This window comes from Triticum aestivum, chromosome 3B (genome assembly GCF_018294505.1).
Source record: "Triticum aestivum cultivar Chinese Spring chromosome 3B, IWGSC CS RefSeq v2.1, whole genome shotgun sequence".
NCBI lineage: Eukaryota > Viridiplantae > Streptophyta > Magnoliopsida > Poales > Poaceae > Triticum > Triticum aestivum.
Window position 1 is genome coordinate 700,664,992 of NC_057801.1, and position 22,515 is coordinate 700,687,506.

Sequence of the window (22,515 nt, forward strand, 5' to 3'; positions counted from 1 at the left end):
AGATGTGTTATTCTCACGATGAGTGTTTATTCACTTGTCATTGCACGAGAGTACGGCAAAGGTATTAGTGATGCCCAAACCCGAAATGAAAAATGAATTAACTTTATGTTGTCAAATAATAAATTCTTTGGAAAGTGTTGGTATGGAGGGCACCCGTGGATACGGCTAGCCATGGAAAGTGAAAGTATGGTGGAAACAGAATAAACTTTATGTTCTGTTTGGAAACCGCCTATGATATATCTAGCATGGAAAGTGTTGGGAACTCTAAGTCGTTTTTGTTGGTGGGAAAAGTATGCCTCCGAAAATGTTTTTATCTCTCAATTTTCGCTTTGAGATCTGGCACCTCTACAAATCCCTACTTCCCTCCGCGAAGGGCCCTTCTTTTACTTTATGCAATTTTTATTTTTTTACTTGAGTCTCCATCTTCTCTTATAAAGCACCAACTAAGGGGCACTATGATCATACTTGAGCATTGGGTATAGCTAGTATTCGAGTGTGTTTCATGAATGGATCAATGATTGAGCATAATGGGCTAGGGATAACTTGCTTTAGCATTGATATTTTGAAAGACATGGTTGCTTGTTGATATGCTTGAGTATTAAAATCTTCATGTGAAAACTAGACTATTGCTTTGAACCATATAAAAGTCCAAATGTCCATGCTACCAAGAAAAGAATATGTGATGAACATGATAGGCAGCATTCCACGTCAAAAATTCTGTTTTTATCATTTACCTACTCGAGGACGAGCAGGAATTAAGCTTGGGGATGCTGATACGTCTCCAATGTATCTATAATTTTGAATGTTTCATGATGTTATATTATCATTCTTGGATGTTTCACAATCATTTTATAGCAACTTTATATCATTTTTTGGGACTAACCTATTGACATAGTGCCCAATGCCAGTTGCTGTTTTTTGCTCGTTTTTTACATCGTAGAAAATCAATATCAAACGGAGTCCAAATGCAGTGAAACTTTTTGGAGATTTTTTTGGACCAGAAGACCTCAAGTGGGCCAGAGAAGCACCTCGGGGGTGCCCCGAGGGGGCACAACCTACCAGGGTGCGCCTGGGGGCCTAGGCGCGCCCAGGTGGGTTGTGCCCACCTCGATGGCCTCCCGCACCGCCTCTTCACTCTATAAATGTCCAAATATTCCAAAAACCCTAAGGGAGTCAACGAAATTTTGTTCCAGCCGCCGCCAGTTCCAGAACCGCGAGATCCAACCCTTCTCTGGTACTCCGCCGGAGGGTGGAGTCATCACCGGTGGCCATCTTCATCATTCCGACGCCTGCCATGATAAGGAGGGAGTAGTCCACCCTCGGGGTTGAGGGTTTGTACTACTATGCTATGTGTTTAATCTCTCTCTCTCTCTCTCTCTCTCTCTCTCGTGTTCTTGAGATGTCACGATCTTGATGTATCACGGGCTTTGTGAATATAGTGGGATCATATGGTGTTTTCCCCTCTCTATCTTGTGATGAATTGAGTTTTCCCGTTGAGATTTTGTTTTATCGGATTGAATGCTTTTATCGATTTAAGAACACTTGATGTATGTCTTGCTATGAATACCCGTGGTGACAATGGGGTATCGTATTGATTCACTTGATATATGTTTTGGCACTCAAGTTGTGGATTCCCGAGGTGAGATTGGGGTAATCTATGCATAGGGGTTGATGCACGTTCTTGTCTTTGTTTCTCCGGTAGAAATCTTCGAGCACTCCTTGAGGTTCTTTGTGTTGGATTGAGTATTATGAATCTGAATTTGCTTTGGTGTTATTTTAGTACGAACTCTTGGATAGATCTATAGGAAAGAATAGTTTTGATGTGGTTTCGTACCCTACAAACATTTTCTTCTTATGTTCTCCACTAGATAGGAACTTTGGAGTGATTCTTCATCGCATGTTGAGGGATGGCTATATGATCCAATTATATTAGCATTGTTGAGAGATTGCACTAGCGAAAGTACGCACCCTAGGCCTTGTTTCTAAGCATTGCAATACCGTTTGTGCTCACTTTTGTTACTTGCTACCTTGTCGTTTCTTTTGTTCCTATTAAAAAATGAATATCTACTATCATTAGTACACTTTTCTCACCATCTCTTCACCATACTAGTGCATCTATACAAATTACCATTGTATTTGGTGTGTTGGGGACACAAGAGACTTTTGGTTATTTGATTGCAGGGTTGTTTGAGAGAGACCATCTTCATCCTACACCTCCCATAGATTGATAAAACTTAGGTCATCCACTTGAGGAAAATTTGCTACTGTCCTACAAAACTCTGCGCTTGGAGGCCCAACACGAGTCTACAAGAACAAGTTGTGTAGTAGACATCACATCCGAATGATGATTTTTGATAATGTTTGTTGGGATAAAATGAATCATGCACGTAATAGGATGACGCGCCGAATCTGCAAATCTGACTGCACAAACAACTTGTTATGTGGAGTGACTTTTGGCTCTACTTGGAGGAGGGATTCATGAAATCAGTGGTAACAATTTTATTTCTTTTAGTTTCTTTACCATTAATTATTTACTGCATTTTCTATTGTTGTATAGTGTATCCCATGCAACTTTAGGGTGGAGTTCAATGATGCAACATGTCACATTGTGCTCTTTAAAGATGACACGGAGCGGTCATTAAAAGTTCAAGGTCATAAAGAACATGAAAGGACCCTCATAGGCGGTGGTGTATGCGAGAAGTTCCTTTCAAAGAATGAGCTCATCGAGAGAGTATATATGCTTTTTCTTGAAAGGAGTCCCCAGATTAGGAAAAATCTATATAAGCGACCCTTCCGAGGATGATCCATTATATTCTGCACATTTATCAAAAAAGGCTTTCGCCTCGCTTTATAAATAAAGCAACCACCAAGCACAAAGTAGGAAAAAGTCTAAAATAAACCTTAAAGTTGTAGACGAAAGCTAAATCAAACCCCGAACTTTGAATCCGGAAAATTGGTACTCTGAACTTGCAATCCCGGTCTATTTGTGACCCTAAACCTGTTTGGCAAACTGGGAAAGTACAATCCCGGCCGGGATAACCAGCTATTCTCACAGACAAGAATCTGAACCGGCCCAATATAACACAACAAGAATTCGTGAAGTTTAAAAAATGTTCGCACATTTCTAAAATTGTTCAGAAGTTCAAAAAATATTCTTGTTTTCTATTGTTGGAGCAAATTCATTTCATTTTGTGTTTTTCATAATGTGTGGAATTTTAGAAATCTATTCACATTTTAAAAACTGTTTGTGATTTCAAAAAAATCACATTTGTCAAAAAATGTTCAGAATACCAACAGTTTTTCAGATGTTATGATTTTTTTAGATTTTAAAAAATTGTGTTACATTTTTAAAATATGTTTTTGGAATTTCATAAACTATTTCATAAATAATGTTTTTAAAAAATGTTTTGAACTGTTGGTTGCAGAATCGACCGGGCCGGCCCACCAGACATGAAGTGAGTTTTTTTTTCTTGCTTCACACGAGACGTAAAAATTCTTTCTTTCATTTTCTTAACGCGCGAGGTAATAATTCCAAAACAAAAAACATCCTGTGGAGTCGAACTTGGGAACTGGCATGGTTGACCTGATTTCGCTACAAATACACCAGACGACTATCACTGACATCATAAGAGGCCGAAATTATTTCAGCAGAAACCGAAGCGTCGAACTTTGAAAACTTTTTTTAGGGGCAAACAAGTATTGAAAACATATTTATTTCTGAAATCTTCAAACATTTCATGAAGTGCGAGAACTTTTTGAAATTTTAGAATAATTTTAAAAACCAACAACTTTGAAAAAGTGAACACCTTTTGAAATATAAACATTTTTTGAAACCTGAAAAAAATTAAAGTGCAAGCACTTTTTGAAACATAAATTTTTCTCAAACCTGAACAAAATTTTAACGTGCGAACACTTTTTGATACATAAACATTTTCTGAGTTGGTGACATCTAGAAAATACCACAAATTCTAAACAAATGTATAATATTCGTGTGATTCCAAAAAAAATCGTACATTCAAGAAATTGTAACATTTCAAGAATGTTCATGAGTTTCAGAAAATGTGTTCGGGGCTTTTTCAAAAAAAATGTGTACAATGTAAAGAAAATGTTTGCGTGTTGTACAAAAATGTGTCATAACCTTAATAGAATATACGTGACATGTAATAGAACAAAGCGTATGCAAATTTAAAAATGATAAACCATGTAAAAGAGTGTTCGTGTAGTTTGTAAAATTTGTATTGTGATTAAGAAAATTTAAATATGTATTTCGAAAAATATTACCATGTATTCAAAAAAGATTTGAAAACATTTAATTTTAAAATGCCCATAATGTATTTGAAAATATCAAAAGTTTATCAAAAAAAATAATTTGTGCGTTCAAAATGTACATTGGGTACTAGAAAAATTAGACATGTGTAAAAATGAAAAAAGAAAAGAAAATGTAAAAGAAAAAAAAGACTAGTGCGCGCGGGAGTGTCTGCGCTACTAGGCCAGCCCAATTCAGCAAATACCGGCCAACTCCTTTCAAGGTTTAAAATAGACCAGGATTATAAAGTTTAGTGTGTTGATTTCAGGGATTGAGAGTTCGGGGTTTGATTTAGCTTTCACCTACAAATACACGCACACAAAGCCACCGCGGCCCGGTCCACAACACACACAGACCAACAGACCCGTGTCCAGCTGTGGGCACAGCACAACAAACCCAACAATACCTCTCAAAGAATGAAGATACTTACTAAAGATAAGACCAACAATATCTCTGGTAACCCCTCCCACCCACCGAGGACTACATGGGTGCCTTTTGTGCACCGTTTGACCAAGACAAACGTCGTCACACACGTCATATGATATGTTTTTTAGTATTCCTTTTTGTGTGCACTATATGGTGATGCCTGATATTTTGTGCTAGTGTGCTCTTTTTGCTTTTAATCTAGGGGATCTTAGAAATTACCTTTTTTGGAACACAGTACAGACACAGAAGCTCATATATACACGTGTGCACTCATCCCTATGAACACACACAAGCACAACATATCCCTATGAGCATCTCCGAGAGACTGAGCGGGCATATCATCTTGAGTTTGACGAAGCCACCGCGAGCCTCACAGTCGACTGAAACGTCTCCTCCCATTAAACGCGCATCGTCAAAAAATTTAAAATAAATCCAGAATAACGCAAACACCAGGACTTGAACCCTGGTGGGCTGGGGTGCCATTATTGTCCTCCTACCTATGAAGGTGATTTCTGTCTTGAACATCCTAGGGATAGGCCTTGCTGCAGTATGCCTTGGAGAAGGGCCCATCAGCATCGTTGAGTACAAGACGGAGAAAGACGGGCACATATCCTTTAATGAGGTCGTTTGGAAGGAGTTCCTCACGGGAAAGGAATTGAGGGTTTGAGGGTCGGCACACCTGTGTTAATCACAACTAGATCGGAATCGCGCCTTGGCGCAAGGGTGCCGGTGTCAACGTTTTGATCAAGCAGGTAATGCTAAGTAGTAGTAATTCACGTTAAGCGTATGTTATTAAATTTATTATCATTGAGAGTGCCATGGCGCTTAGAGCCAGGTCCTAACAGTTGTGCCTAAGCGTGTGTGCCAGGCATGTTGTAATTATTGGACAAGCTTAGCATGTTTCATAATACAATAATTTGATTTCATGCCCATGATAAAACAGAAGTATTTTAGCTTGTTCAAGAGCAACAGGACATAAAGTTCAGTGTAGAAGAGTAGAGCCAGTGGCAGTGAGATTACAGGTGCATAGAAAGTCACATGTCATAGGACACATAGTTTTACATGACAAACACAATAGTTAATCCATTGAAACATGACTAACACAGTAGTTAATCCATTGAAATACATACTACTGGGCAAAAGAAAGCATCAATTACATCTTAGATAAGATAGTAACTTAGATAGCTAGCTTGATGTACCATTATATTTGACTTAGCCAGACTCCTATATATAGAGAGAGATTTGAAAGCTGTGGATCACAAATAGAATTGGTGATGGCTACTACACATGGGACATAGATATATTGCAAAATGATTTTGCAGACTGATGTATCCTTCCTTCTGATTGGCCATGTTGACCGTTTCCAAATAAATCTTTGCGTGCAGTGTATGCAAATTCAGTCCTAGCGTGTTCGCTGTCAAATTGTTTAGACAGAAAAAATGAGTTATCCTTCTTGAGTAATCACCACCCAAGATCCATACACATATTTTAGAATATACCTTGTCTCTATGGAGGAGTGTGGTCATCCGCCGCAGTTTGCATTTCATGGAAACATAGCTGTCAGGGGGTGCTATACATGAGATTTATTAATGGGCTCATGAAGAACCAAATAAAACAATCTGAGGAAGTGTCACACACCGACATTTTGTCGAGCGACTTGGATCCAGCAGCGGTGGAGAGAGAGAGAGAGCACACCTGTCAAAGGCCTTCATTGTCCACTTCTGGGGACGCGACCTGGTCCAAGACGGCATGGTCCTGCTTCCACCGCTGCTCGTGCTACTGAGCGATGGGGAGGCAACAACTGCTTTGAAATGTCGTGGTGGAGGAAGTGGCGAAAGCTCTCCTCTCCATGGCGCTCTTTCATCGACGGCGACACCTCCAGCCGGTCGGAGCAGTGTTTCCCAGAAGTCTCAATGGTGGGTACCTCTCTGCGAATCAGCGAGAACTTATTTATTAATAGCATCTAGTATAACAAAGGTTTTGTACAAAACCCAATGGATATACAATAGAAGCAAAGCGATGTGGGAAGATATGGCCGCCAAATAATTTTAGCTGAACAAAAGGAAAAATCCTCAGCACTCAAATATACTTAAGTTTTTAGTCTCTCTATCAGATTGCACACATGAGCATAGACATTTGGCCCATATATCTAAGTACTAAATCTTATCCATATAAAGTAAGGCGTTTCTTACCACAAAGTCAATCTTGATGCCATTACAACAAATAGCCGTATGTAGCTGCTTTTGCAAAACTAAGTACCAGCACATATATACTCTTACTCTTGATATGAAATAATCATATAGAGAGACATATGACGTACTTTCTCATTTCAACATGGATTAATCACAGATCATCCCAAAAAGTGTAGCTCAAGAAGATAAAGAATATGTGCATCCAAAAGGAAAATCAAGTAGGTCGCAAAGTACCACATGTACCACCAGTGACATATGCGCATATCAAATAATCACAGGCTAGCAGATAGTAGAGAATAAATTATGCACGTGCAACAACAGCGCCAATCCAAGTTGGTCGCCTGATGGTAAACGTGCTGGTCTGGAAGCAAACCAAGGATGACCTGCTCCCAAGATCCATAGCAAAGCTCATATTCAGAAAGGAAATGGACTACTAATACCTGCATTAATATGCACAAAAGTTTATATATTGTCCGAAAAGAGAATTCAATTCATAAACGGTAAACACTTATGAGTGGAACTTAAATAGTCTGTCCAATGATTCTTAACAGCAATCCACTGGTGACATTTAAATCCTAACTAATCAGGGTAATTGTTCTTTTCTGACAAAAAAGGGTAATCATTCTTAATAGCAACACACAACTACAGAACCAAGAAAAAACTTGGTAATTCTAACAGGCATGAATGAATAGCAAAAAGGGAACAGGACAGAGAGGTACACACATAGAGCGTGAGGCATGAGATCATCACAATAGCACCCCATGTTCAACGAATTGCAGCTCTGGCTTACCGCTCACACTGCATCCACGACTCTGTTGGTTCACTATATGGAGCAGCAAAAAAGGGGGTCAGAGCTGTGTGCATGGACATCTGTGACATGTGAACTTGGGATGAAGTACCTGAGTGCACGCGCAACGCGAGTACAAAGGCTGATGACCCCAGTAGAGCAGCGGCGTGAGCCGCGACCTGCGGTTCTCCAGTCGACGGAGACGGCACCCATCAGCGCTATCGTGCTTGACCCCCACGCACACGATGTCGCTACAGTTCACCTACGAGAGAGCCCGGGAGGAGGCGCCTCGAATCAAACACATTAAGAAAAGGATCCGCTCATGAACGAAAAGTCACTCTAATGGGCTATTACAACAAAAAATAGACTACATTTAAATTAAAATGGGGCTACCTTATGTTAAATGTCTACTCCTCAGATGGAATTAATAGGAGTATTTGAATAGATGGTGAATTGATTAAGTTAAATGTCTACTCTAGTGGAGCAGTTTTAAGCCACTAACTGAGAATGTTCAGGTTCTAAAAATGTCAGGTTTCTAAAAATGTCTAGGTTTGGACTTGTAGTTGTACTTCACAATTCAGGACAACATGGATCTGACCAGCAATAGAAAAATATAACAACAGAAAAACAGGGCACCACAGAGCTCTACAAACTGAAAATTATACAGGTTGTCTCATACAGTAAAATTATGGAGTTGGATAAGACCTTTTTGTGTTACGGTCTTTCAGAAACGACAATACAAGCTAAATCCTGGACAGTAAAATGTTGGGACCGGCACCCTCGCGCCAAGACAGTAACACAAAATATGTAACAACTTTGGATACAAATAAAAATGTTCAGGTTTCACTGCATAGTGCGCTCAGATTCACCTTTCCTCGATCATATAACCTACCCCCGTCATCTCTTATCACCAGATCAATCTGTTTATACAGTAGAGCTGCCCTGGTTATCACTCAACAAGAATGACCATCCAAGGACAACAACAAGCATCACAGGATCAAAAAGGATTCTAGAGACAAGAGGGAGGATCCAACTTGATACCCACAGGTGCCTCGATTGCTCAAAGGCACACTAATTCCAGCCAAGGTAATCATCATCGCCCTAGCACGAACACCACTTGAGCATAAGCAACACCTTTAAATACACATAAAAATGGTTCAGGGTTAATTGCATAGCCGCCACGGACACCATCGTCGGCGCCGTTGTTCTTCCGCCCTCCTCCGTGGCCACTGCCGCCATCACCGTGGTTGGTGGGAGCCACCTGTGTGGGAGGGAGGGAGGGATGCAGTTGTAGGAGCGAGTGCGAGAGGAGGCGGCTAGGTTTTCATCCCAGGAAGCCGCTGTCATTTTATACCCCCCCCCCCAAGCGAAATGACCCAGATGCCCTGGTGGGGGCACGGTATTTACATTTTGTTGCAACTGGAATTTTATCCAACGACCCAGGTCGATCGGGGTCAAAATTGGATGGCTCACGGCGATCGAGCTCGAGATTGGATGGTCGGTATCACGAGGGGCTTTCGATCGAATGGCCCAGAGTCGCTGAGCTATGAGGATTCAGGGTGCATTGCATAGTGGGCTCAGATTCACCTTTCCTCGATCATATAACCTACCCCCCATCATCTCTTATCACCAGATCAATCTGTTTATACAGTGGAGCTGCCCTGGTTATCACTCAACAAGAATGACCATCCAAGGACAACAACAAGTATCACAGGATCAAAAAGGATTCTAGAGACAAGAGGGAGGGTCCAACCTGATACGCACAGGTGCCACGATTGCTCAAAGGCACACTTATTTCAGCCACGATTAATCATCATCGCCCTAGCATGAACGCCACTGATCAATCTAGCAAATCCAGGACCATAGCTATAGGACCAGGGCATCCACATGTAAACCAAAGCATCACATGAACTCCCTATGATAGCAACTAAACATGAACAGCAGCCTAGAAACCCTGAAATGGCATGGATCCACAACTATAGAGCTCAAGTAGGAATTGATGCATGAGTAGGGCATAGAGCATCAACCAGACGAGCGCCACATCAATATAGCCATGGCCATGTCCCATATAGTAGCCGAAACAGAGGAGCAGGAGGAAGATGGACCTCACCGAGAGAGGTTGTAGCCGAGGCAGTACTCAGTGCACGCCGGGGTTGCGCCTGAACGCCATCCAACCGGCGAGGAACCGCGTCGGAGTTGCGCCTTGCACCGTCCCGCCGACGAGCACAAATGCATCAAACAACCTGTGTAAGAAAGGCATCGTTCTTTATCAGAAACAATTATTTAGGAATTACTATTTAGCACAAAATATACACACATCAAGCAGCACCATGAATTCAGTTGCAGAAAGATACCACAGGCAAGACACAACCATCCAAGAAATGAAATATCCAGCACCACCACTCATTTATCCAACAAAAGCATAGGATAATACAATCTAAATAGTAATGACAGAAAGCTTTAATCCATTCGCATCATATGGTATTAGCAAAATAAGCAAGATCAAACCTTAAACAACAGAAGATATTAAATCATTCAGGGTACTAATCATGCCTTGTGACTGGCAACTGGTAAAACAAAAGCATACATTAAAGGCAGGTATGAAAGACGTGCTAATCTCACACGAGAGCACTCACGACAAATCACTAAGTAAAATGCAACGTGTTGACCCAACCAAAGACATATGTGCAACTGAATCATGGTATTTACAACCCGCTGGCACTCATGCCTATTGTTATTGATCCATACATGGCATAGGTGCACTGTCACTGACCACTCCAACACCGTGCAGACAACCCTCCTAGCGGTATGGGCACCCGCAAGCACCGTCACATGCGCCACTGTCAAACACTATCATACTCATATCCATATCATGGAGTCGTGCCACCTCTGTTTCCATCATTGCCAGGCAGGACACCGACCAAAGAAATCTAGGTTACCTATCTGAATAGTAGCTACGGCCTTAAGCTTGGAACAATTGAAGAGGAAACAGGGAGGAGCGAGCTGTGGTGAGCTATATTAAGATTCATTTACATGCAATGCTATTGGAGGAACAACTAACCGATCATGATTTTGATCTATCGTGACAATTCAATGGCCACCTCTTTCTTATTTTGTTCTCTCGTCCATCTTCAGTTAGTATAGGTCACTGATTACTATAGGTGCATCACCCAAAAAAAAGTCATCATCTTGGTTCCACCAGCAAGCTTTGCCTTGCTTGATGATGTATACATGCTAGTGGTGATGATCTTCTTTGTCAGCCGTCCATGCATTAGCGAGCACTGCCTTTGGCAACACCACCTTAAGTTCATAGTTGATTGTGAAATAGCATGGACATTAATTAATATTCTCATGAGTTAATTTTAGTAAGAATATACATAATAATGGAGATTCTACCTCGGTAATTAAGCAATAAGTATCTCAGCAGTAGAGAAGTTTCAACCAATGTGACGGAAGAAAATAAAGCAAAGCACTCACTACATGAAAAACACATACAACTCTTTACCTTCAGAAATTGCCTCATTGGTTGTATCCTTAAAGTAGTGGAAAATAATAAATCTTTGGTGCAATCAAATGACCAAATAGAAAGGCCAACACAAAAGAACATTGTATTTGAAAGAAATATGATCCGTGTCGTACCAGCAATCTGCCCTTCAATTATTCACATACATCATTTAAGCCCTTCTTCTCAGAATATGGAACTATGTATCCAGCCAAAGGAGATACAAATGCATCAATTCGATGTTCGTCACACAAATGCCAGCTTGAACAGAACATGAGAATCTGCTGAGTTCTTGAGGGACTTGGAAGGACTGGCAGGAGAAATGGTTCTGAAAAATAAAATCCAGAGTGAATGCATCATCAAAGGAGAAGCAACGTGCACATGTACACATAATATACCGCATAAAAATCAGGAAAGCAAAAGCATGTCCGAGCTTGATGTGGGAAACATGCATGTACAGAAGATTTATATCACAACAAAAATTAGTTACTTAGCCTTATCGATCTCCGCACACACACACACACAAAGACCAATTACCTAACCAGCAGGCATAGCAAATTCTCAGTCAACGGAATTCCCAAACAAAAAAAATGAGAACCAACATATAAAAATGGTTGAAAACCATCAGAAAAAGAGAGTTCTGGCAACTGAATTCTCACAAGAATAATACTACATGACACTGCAACAAAATTATTCAAATCGAATATTATAAAGTTTTTGGCATAACCAGGAGGTAAATGCCAAGCTATTGGTATGCTTACATATCTAAGCATGGTATAACCAAAGGAACATAAAAACAAAATAACTAATTTTTTTGAAGATGAAGAGTGATATAGAAGAGCACCATTTTCCAATAGAAGGGAGGAGTCGAGCAAGGCATCACATCGAAAACCAAAGTAGAAAGGATTGCTGAGAATGGATCTTACACTGCATCATTGGAATATATATCCAGAACTTTAAATTTCTTCATATACTGGTTCAGAGTTGTAAGTCCAAATGATGGTGCTGCATAAACAACAACAACAACAAAGCCTTTAGTCCCAAACAAGTTGGGGTAGGCTAGAGGTGAAACCCATAAGATCTCGCAACCAACTCATGGCTCTGGCACATGGATAGCAAGCTTCCACGCACCCCTGTCCATAGCTAGCTCTTTGTCGATACTCCAATCCTTCAGGTCTCTCTTAACGGACTCCTCCCATGTCAAAATCGGTCGACCCCGCCCTCTCTTGACATTCTCCGCACGCTTTAGCCGTCCGCTATGCACTGAGCTTCTGGAGGCCTGCGCTGAATCTGCCCAAACCATCTCAAACGATGTTGGACAAGCTTCTCCTCAATTGGTGCTACCCCAACTCTATCTCGTATATCATCATTCCGGACTCGATCCTTCCTCGTGTGGCCACACATCCATCTCAACATACGCATCTCCGCCACACCTAACTGTTGAACATGTCGCCTTTTAGTCGGCCAACACTCCGCGCCATACAACATTGCGGGTCGAACCGCCGTCCTGTAGAACTTGCCTTTTAGCTTTTGTGGCACTCTCTTGTCACAGAGAATGCCAGAAGCTTGGCGCCACTTCATCCATCCGGCTTTGATTCGATGGTTCACATCTTCATCAATACCCCCATCCTCCTGCAACATTGACCCCAAATACCGAAAGGTGTCCTTCCGAGGTACCACCTGGCCATCAAGGCTAACCTCCTCCTCCTCATAGCTAGTAGTACTGAAACCGCACATCATGTACTCGGTTTTAGTTCTACTAAGCCTAAACCCTTTCGATTCCAAGGTTTGTCTCCATAACTCTAACTTCCTATTTACCCCCGTCCGACTATCGTCAACTAGCACCACATCATCCGCAAAGAGCATACACCATGGGATATCTCCTTGTATACCCCTTGTGACCTCATCCATCACCAATGCAAAAAGATAAGGGCTCAAAGCTGACCCCTGATGCAGTCCTATCTTAATCGGGAAGTCATCGGTGTCGACATCACTTGTTCGAACACTTGTCACAACATTATTGTACATGTCCTTGATGAGGGTAATGTACTTTGCTGGGACTTTGTGTTTCTCCAAGGCCCACCACATGACATTCCGCGGTATCTTATCATAGGCCTTCTCCAAGTCAATGAACACCATATGCAAGTCCTTCTTATGCTCCCTATATCTCTCCATAAGTTGTCGTACCAAGAAAATGGCTTCCATGGTCGACCTCCCAGGCATGAAACCAAACTGATTTTTGGTCACGCTTGTCATTCTTCTTAAGTGGTGCTCAATGACTCTCTCCCATAGCTTCATTGTATGGCTCATCAGCTTAATTCCACGGTAATTAGTACAACTCTGAACATCCCCCTTGTTCTTGAAGATTGGTACTAATATACTCCGTCTACATTCTTCTGGCATCTTGTTTGCCCGAAAAATGAGGTTGAAAAGCTTGGTTAGCCATACTATCGCTATGTCCCCGAGACCTTTCCACACCTCAATGGGGATACAATCAGGGCCCATCACCTTGCCTCCTTTCATCCTTTTTAAAGCCTCCTTCACCTCAGACTCCTGGATGCGCCGCACAAAACGCATGCTGGTCTCATCAAAGGAGTCATTCAGTTCAATGGTAGAACTCTCATTCTCCCCATTGAACAGCTTATCGAAGTACTCCCGCCATCTATGCTTAATCTCTTCATCCTTCACCAAGAGTTGGCCTGCTCCGTCCTTGATGCATTTGACTTGGCCAATATCCCTCGTCTTCCTCTCCCGGATCTTAGCCATCTTATATATGTCCCTTTCACCTTCCTTCGTGCCTAACCGTTGGTAGAGGTCCTCATATGCCCGACCCCTTGCTTCACCAACAGCTCGCTTTGCGGCCTTCTTCGCCATCTTGTACTTCTCTATGTTGTCTGCACTCCTATCCAGGTATAGGCGTCTGAAGCAATCTTTCTTCTCTTTAAGCGCCTTCTGGACATCATCATTCCACCACCAGGTATCCTTATCTTCGCTTCTCCTTCCCCTGGACACTCCAAACTCCTCCGAGGCCACCTTACGAAAGCAAGTCGCCATCTTCATCCACACATTGTCCGCATCCCCTCCTTCCTCCCAAGGGCCCTCCTTAAATACCCTCTCCTTGAACACCTGAGCTACCTCCCCCTTGAGCTTCCACCACTTCGTTCTAGCGACCTTGGCACGCTTATCCCGCTGGACACGAATCCGAAAGCGGAAGTCAGCAACCACCAGCTTATGCTGGGGTACAACACTCTCCCCAGGTATCACCTTACAGTCTAGGCACGCACGCCTATCTTCTCTTCTCGAGAGGATGAAATCAATCTGGCTAGAGTGTTGGCCACTACTAAAAGTCACCAGATGTGATTCTCTCTTTCTAAAGAGGGTGTTAGCTACAATCATGTTGTCCTCATGCTGCAAATGATGGTGCTGCATCATAAAGGAAAATCAAACCAAACCTGCAAATGGACCTGAAAGTGATCATAATTAGTACCAAACCTGGACTCGTCAGTCAAAATCCTTTGAGTGAGGAATATCTCTTTGGCATGAGAATCTTGTGCCTCTTTGCCATTCTTTCTTGTCTTCTAATCATATATGGTTTATAATAACAGGTTATGAGGACATCAAAAACAATCTGCATGCTTATTTATACATGAAGAGGATTCATAGGTAAAATATATCATTTCATGCTCTCTTTTTTGGACAAGAGCACACGTTCAGATTCAATTCTTACTCAAAATATCATATATATTTATCAAGTGTGAGTAAATAATATATAATTAACGGACGGTCAAAGAAAGCATCTCCTCAGTATATCCTGCTAAAGCGGAAAGGGTGAAATGCTGAGATGCAAGGAACATACTCATCTTCACTTTAAATCATAGAAGATCTAGCAATATATAAGCAATGCGCAGTAGCACACTCACAAAACAGCAAACATATATTTATACAAAACATAAAGATGCATGTTTTTGAAAAAGAGATGAAGGTTATACCTGCAATGTGATCCTGGTGAACCTCAAAGATAAAGAATCACTAACCAATTATCCTTGCAAGCTTATGATCTGCAATCTCTTCTGAAGCTACATAACATGACCGTGTGAGCCATGTAAAAGCAAAAGAGCAGATGTAGATCAAGTTGATACTTGATACTTTTATATCCAACATACAAACAAACATCCCTCCTCCATGGAACCTAGCTAGACCACTAATTCCAAAGAAGCCAACACCAAAAATCCCCGTCTTTGGAATCTACCTAGACCACTGATCCAAAAAATCAAAAGAAGAATGATACAAAAGCCCTCTTCCTTGCAACCTACCTAGACCACTGATTACAAACAAGCCAGCTAATTGAATTCTCTTTAGTTGTACACTGTTTGATACCCTAAGTAAGTTTGTTAGCACTATGCTGCTAAAGTAAGTTCTTCGCCAACATATAAAAATTGAAAATGACTAAGAAAAGAATATATGAATATTCTGAATTGGTGTATTGCTAAAGAAAGTTCTATCACATAAATAAAAAGGCCCAGGGCGAAAAAACAGTCATGCTGCAAGTGTAGATTGATTCACACTATTGCTGCATACTTAGTCCACACTATTGGGAACACTCACAGGCGACACCATGATATAAGAAAAAAAAAGTACAAACACTACTACATAATTTCACAAGGCAAGACCTATACAGAAAAGTACATATATGTACATCCTTTCTACAACTTGCAATCTTGTCTTATAAACCTCAATCAAATGAAACCTGACAAATAGAAAACAAGGAGAGGGATATATCTCACCCAGCAAAACAATTGATTCACCACACCAAAATAATTACTTTTCATCTCCATGACAAAGCAGAATTGCCTGAAAAGCTATGTCTATATTTTACACAAGCAACATTGATAAAAGTGGAAGCTCCAGTTCACCTACAATAGACAGATATCCTAACATGGACTAAAAATATATAATACCAAAAGGCTTACCAATCCTTCAATTTTTGAGAAGACTGATAATATACAGAAAGAAACAAAATTTGCGTGGGTGCTATAACTAAAATTATCCAAACTGGTCACCAAAGAGATGGTCAAAGCTCCATATTAAGAGAATCAAGAAAATGCTTGATCTTCAATATGAAAATCAAGAAAATGCTTGATCCTAAAATGCACATTCTAGAAGAACATCTATATGAAGTATGCACCAAATTTTCACCACTGCAGCTTCCAGAGAGTTCTGTATCGAAATTAGATAGTATATGCAGAAGTGCAAATACCGTCTTGGTTGCTGCACGTTCATATGGTCTAGTTGGGCTTGTTAGGGTCAGCATCAAGGTATTTCATATGTCTATCTGAACCCAACATGTATGTAAATGCCACAAGGACTGTTAATTGTGAATTCTTGCTTACCAAACTATCATGATGTCATATTATCACAGCTACAAGGGCTGTTAATTGTGAATTCTTGCTTACCTATGGCTCCTTAACATTGTTTGGTAGTCCATTATGCATTGGGAATCCATATTGAGAGGGAGTCAAGGGCCAAATCATTGAGGGAGTTAACTATTTTCCTTAATTGTACTATTAGGAGCACTGTGTAAAACTGGACCACTTCTTGGATGACTCGCGGTTTAAGCATACGGCTCAAATTAGGTCCTGGCAAAAACAGTAGCTTTGTCAACAATCAGAATATCCTAGAAATTTGTTTAGTTATTTGGCCAACAAACCCAAAAAATCATGTACCTTAAATTCCCTTTTCTCTTGCCTGGCCGAAGGTCACTGACCATCACGCGCATCGACCCATTTTTCTGCAAGCCCCATGAGGATAACAATGTATGGAGTATGCTTGTGCACAACAGGATCTTTGTCGCATATGTCGATCGACCTTGCAAATCTGAGAGTCAATAGCAAGTCAGCAACGAATATTTCCCTAAGAACGAAATAATTATCATGCAACTTGTTCTGCTAATAATCAAGATACAAATATATTCTTACTGCTTGAGTTCAGTCCAGAGATAACATTCCACAAAAACGAACTGATCGTTGGCATTGTCCACTCCATCGACCACGATGATGCTAACCACATGTACATTACTTGCCTTAACTGAATATTGATCCCATTGTTAACTGAATATTGGCCCTAGTGTTAACTAATATGCTAAACTCAATATTGATCCTAGAGATTGCTTGCACACAATCCTTGGAGATTTATACTGGAGTAATACATTTGTCCTTGTGTTTGAGATACGGTGAAACTATAATCACAGAGAATGGTTGAGTGTATTGGAGATACAGTCAAGCATTAATTCACTGGACCATAGAAATACCAGCATCCAGTTTAAATTTCTCAGAAAATGGAGTGCAATTTAGCCTGACCATTAATCTACACATAATGTTGTAGATTAAGCCTCACCGTTAATCTCTACAGAAAATGTTGTAGATTCTCACAAATTATCTTTAAACTTTTAAATTGGTTGCTCTTATGGGCTTTATATGAGAACCAAGTGCTACTACCATTTTTGGAATCTAATGTATATGCATTCTAAATTCAGTTTACTTTAAATCTTCAGTACAGTCGGTGACAAATTCAGTACAGTACTGAGAACATTTAGAACACTAACTTTAATGTACAATCGAAGACAAATCTTCGGTAGTTCAGTTAACCATTAACTTACTGTAACATAGGGGTATTTTACTGTAACCAATATCTAGTGAACCACTAACTTCTGTAACCAGTAACAGACATTAACACTAACTTACTGTACCCACAAGCTTAGTGAATTTTTGACTTCAGTAGTTGGGAACCAACACTGTATAAAAACACAGATTTGACAGTACTCAGGAAGCATACACTAACCATCCTCCTTTGATCTTTCGTCATCTCCCGGTGACCTCCTCTTTTGTCTCCGCCGAGCTGCTGCACGCACACGCAAAGACATGTATGTTAAGACATAGAAAACATGGATCAGAGAGAAAGAGAAGGGGGGAGCATGAGTGTTGAGAAGACATGGGTGAATATGAGGATGGAACACAGGTCAGACCTGGAGAGGAGGGGGGGATGGATCCGCCGATCCTCCTCGTCTTCTGAAAAAGGCAGAGCGCCTTCCACCGGACGGCTGCACCCAAGGTGACGGCGAGATGCTCCTTGTCGAACAAAGCACCGGCAACTTGGGAATCAGTTGCTCCTGCTCGAGGACGCAGGGCTGCACGGTCGAGCCATAACACATCAAGGACTCCCCATGGAGATAACCAAACTTTAGAATAAACAGAAATTGCTCTATTTTTCTAAGCCAAGAAGGTGCACAATCAGAACCATGATCACGTAGTGTTTTCTCAAACCAATTAACAACAAAGAGTAATCAGCAGCTAGAAGGTGATTCACTAACATAGGATATGCACATGAGAGACTTGTTATAGCATAAATCATGAGACTAAGAGCACCAACATAGTCCTCTTCCTAATTTTTCCGTCTGCTAAATCAACATAGAAGAGAAATAGGAGCTTACCCATCTTCTTCTTCCCAACAACTCTGGAGGACTGCATCTCTGCCCCTTAGGATCCAACCCCCCTGCAAATGACAAAATCAACATATCAAATCACGAGCAGACGAACTGGTAAATCCGTGCAAGAAGGAGAGGGGGGATGGGGAAAGTGGTGAGGGCACTCAGTGGTGGCTTCGCATGGCGGATTGGAAGCTGCTCACCTCAGGTCGTCTTCTTCCCAGAGGTGCAGTAACTCGAGGACCATGGTCCGCCACTCCTTCAGCCTACGGCGACGCCACCAGGCAGATCCGCTGCTCCTCCCGGTGATGAACACGTGGTAGAGGAGGAGTAGCGGGGGAGGGGGAGGTGCGCTCCTGCCAATGGGTGGTGGTGGAGGCGGCCAGAGTTGACCTCTCGACGGCGGCTGGCCGGAGTTGCGGGAGAGGGGGTCGTGGGCGGTGGGGCGGGAGGAGCAGCGGATCCGACGCGCCCAGACTTGTAGCAAAACGGATCCGGCGACCGCTGCGTGGCGCCCATCTCCCCGACGCGGTTGACCCGTAGCGCCCACGCCTTGAGTAGGTGCCAGTGATGGCGTGGCGGTGATGGACGGGGAGGATGGCTGGCGGCGTTCCTCCTTCCCTGCCGTGGGAGCCGGGGCTAGGGCGGGGCGTTAGGGTTTGGCGGCGCCAGATCGGAGGAGTGGAAGGAGGAGAGGGAGGCGCGGGCGGGGAGGAGGTCGGGTGGCGGCGGGGAAGGAGGAGAGGGAGGCGCTGGTGGGGAGGAGGAGGCGGCGCGTGCGGGAGAGGAGCCGGCCGGAGGGGTGGAAGGAGGAGGCTGGGCGGCGGCAGGGAAGGAGGAGAGGAGGCGCGTGGGAGGGGAGGGGAGAGGAGGCGCGTGGGGGGGCAGCTAGGGTTGTCTCCACGGGAGCCGGCCCTTTTATACCCCCTACAATTGAAATGACCAAAATACCCCGGTGGGGGCATGGTATTTACATTTTACTGCCATTACTATTCATTCCAGCAGTGCCAGCTCGAGATCCGACGGCCCAGGTTGATCCAGATGCCGATCCGACGTTCAGAAATGCATCAAGCAAACCGATCCAACGGCTGAAAGTCACTGAGCTCTGAGGAGGCTTGTACATCCATCCTTCTCTTATTTCTGGATAAGGAACGACGGCAGGAACGACTTGTTATAGATGATGGTTGATTTTAACCTTGTTTAGAAATTATCTCGAAGTGGTAGTTTGTTTGTTAAGATGTTAATAAATGTATATTGTTGTTTGTTTGTTAATTAAGACGATGGATGATACACTGTTGTTTTTGTTTGATTCTAGTGGAACAAATATGGAGCTTAATCGTTCCATTCAAAATGATAAAGACTTAATCAATTACGTTAAGAATTATATAACTACTAGTCGTCAACCCGTGCATCCGCACGGGCTAGTGATTGTTCAATCGTTTAGCCCTAAAATTCAAGATGTTACATAGACATGCATATATACTTTTTGATACAATGTTCTACATATATTGACATATGTATGTTGATGTTTTGAACACTATGCGAGTAGGTGAATTTAAGAGAATATATAAACTTTGGATAATTTAATCCAATGGCCTAAGATATAGTTATAGGTTTCGAGCATGCATGATCATTTTTTATTTCTGAATTTGAACTTAAAAATGAGCTTATATATATAGGGAAAGACAACATGAATACATTACTTTGTTACTTGGTTGTCTTAGATCCCATAAGGGAAGCATCTTTAGCAGCTCCCAATCGTTTATAACAAAATGACAACTATTATCCGTCCATCTTGTCCAACAACGGACCAGTGTCCGTAGAACTATTCACTCAAGCAATTTTTCATTGTATCAATCAATGTAATGAGACAACAATAGTAGCACATAAAGTGATAGTCTGATAGATGGGCATCTTGAATTAAAATGCTATTCCGTATGTTAGTTAAGTTTTGTCTACAGTGGTACTCGCCAATTAGACTCACATCTGACGCACGACAATTAAGAAAAAAATGTTGGCAGGACATAAACTAACAATTCGAACTATATACAAAATGCAAGGATTTGTGCAATCTGAACAAAATAAATGCAATATAGAGTAGGTGGATTTACATACTTGCTACTTCCTCTTTGTGCCCATTCTAATTAAGTACGGCAGATTGGAATACTTTGTAATTTAATATGCTTTGTCAAACATCTAGTCCTTTCTCTTCAAAGACACATTGCTTCAGAAAGTTGAAAGATTTTAACTTTTATATCCCTGGTCTTGTGAAACTATATGCGAGTAGACCTGAATGTGGATATATAACTGAAGTATGAAACAACAAAAAATGTGATGATGCGTACTTACATGCCAGAAAACTATTACCTTTCTAACTCTAAAAGACCATATATTAATTCAACCATGTCTCATCTCAACTTCCTAGAAATCCATTGATAGCAACTTGTTAGGAAAGAAACGAATGATTCAGTGAGTAGAATAAAAGTTTCTTTAGGACAAATGACCGAGATTATAGAGAACTGGCATGCAATACAGATAACAGGAGATGCTAGTTTGCATGCAAGATTTTTTATAATAGAGTGGCACAACTGGAAATAGTCGCACTTCAAAGAGCTATAGATCATCTAGTTTGTTGTGCTCATAAGGCCAATTACATTTAACCATAATATTTGGACATCATGTGCAACTATAACAGAAAAATGTAGGCTTTACCACGAATGTTTGTCACTTGGGATTACCTCATATGTTCACAATTATGTTGTGAAAAGATGAAGACTCTTTAATTTCGGTATTGTGATTGAAAACCTGAAGGCCCTTTCTTCTAGTATTCACATTGATATAGGCATTAATTTCTCATCTTAGAAATTTCCATCTTGTCATAGATAATATATACTCTGCTTGTAGTAACAATCTGGCATGGTGAACTGTACCAATAATGTTCACTACCTTAAATATCTAACCGCCCGACTGAAAATTGGCTCCGCCTCTAGCATAGTTCTGTTAGTGTAACTATAACAGTTATAATAATCACCTTGGTGCTTTTGTTGAAAGAATAAACAGAAATGAATCAACACATAATCCTGAATCTGGTCTGGAATAAGATTTAACTTTAGTTCCCAACATTCAGATCATTCAAGTGGAATAAACTCCTAGCCAAACTATGTAGGCATGAACAATATTAATCATGCCTAAACTGTTATTGCTATTGGTTGACGCTAGACTTATTTTTGGGTAAATAGCTCCCATGCGACGTCGTTGGTGTGAACTGTCTCTCATGCGACGTCGTTGGCTGTAATAGCTTGCATGTGACATCTTCGTTGGAAAAAATAGCTCCCATGCGACACACCATTTACGCGGCTAGTTGGCTGTCCGTTAGGCTGAGATTTGGTTAGGACACTGGGGGTTATGTGCTCTGACTGGTGGGGTCCACCTATGGCCACGTAGTCAAGAGTCAACCGTCCACGACTCGACCGGTGACTGTGTGACCGTGCTGGACTGGGCGAGCGGCGCCGCCGTAAGCATCTTCTCCGCCAGTGGTTTCTTCTCCGCGGTGGTGGAGCGCATTTCTCGGCAGCGGCAGAGCTGTTGCGAGGTGAGCCCGAAACCCTAGTCCCACTCCCCAGAATTTTGGGGGATCTGTGGCCTCATGCTGCCTCTGTTTCTTGGCGATTTAGAATCGGGCTCCATTGGATCCGGGGGTTGTTTCTTCTCCGCGGCCCGGTGGTGGAGCGCCTATCCCTGCAGCGGCTATTGCGAGTGAGTATTTTCCAAACACTACTCCCATTCCACTGAATTTTGAATAAATCTGTGGTCTCATGCTGC

The 22,515-nt window shown here is 41.8% G+C and overlaps 1 protein-coding gene and 1 long non-coding RNA gene across 5 annotated transcripts; both read right to left on the reverse strand.

Annotated features, from left to right (window-relative positions):
- Nucleotides 1–5,378: 5,378 nt before the first annotated feature.
- On the reverse strand, nt 5,379–11,244 carry LOC123071859 (uncharacterized). Its single transcript, XR_006434565.1, has 7 exons — nt 10,773–11,244; nt 9,822–9,954; nt 7,824–7,973; nt 7,648–7,747; nt 6,428–6,660; nt 6,232–6,289; nt 5,379–6,146 (listed from the first exon to the last, which is right to left on the reverse strand). It is a non-coding gene; the product is annotated as an uncharacterized lncRNA (long non-coding RNA).
- Nucleotides 11,245–11,524: 280 nt separating this feature from the next.
- Nucleotides 11,525–19,485, reverse strand: LOC123071858 (uncharacterized). Of its 4 annotated transcripts, XR_006434564.1 has the most exons (8): nt 18,897–19,485; nt 18,700–18,761; nt 18,235–18,396; nt 18,051–18,110; nt 16,937–17,087; nt 16,667–16,849; nt 15,203–15,289; nt 11,525–11,541 (listed from the first exon to the last, which is right to left on the reverse strand). XR_006434564.1 is itself a non-coding variant. In XM_044495432.1 (6 exons), the coding sequence occupies exons 2-6, from the start codon at nt 18,734–18,736 to the stop codon at nt 16,843–16,845; spliced, it is 417 nt and encodes a 138-aa protein (XP_044351367.1). In that variant the 5' UTR covers nt 18,737–18,761; nt 18,897–19,485; the 3' UTR covers nt 14,377–16,842. The 4 variants fall into 4 exon arrangements, 1 of the variants encoding a protein (XP_044351367.1); XR_006434562.1 differs by having other exon boundaries at nt 15,203–16,849; XR_006434563.1 differs by lacking the exon at nt 11,525–11,541 and having other exon boundaries at nt 14,372–15,289.
- Between the last annotated feature and the right edge of the window lie 3,030 nt (nt 19,486–22,515).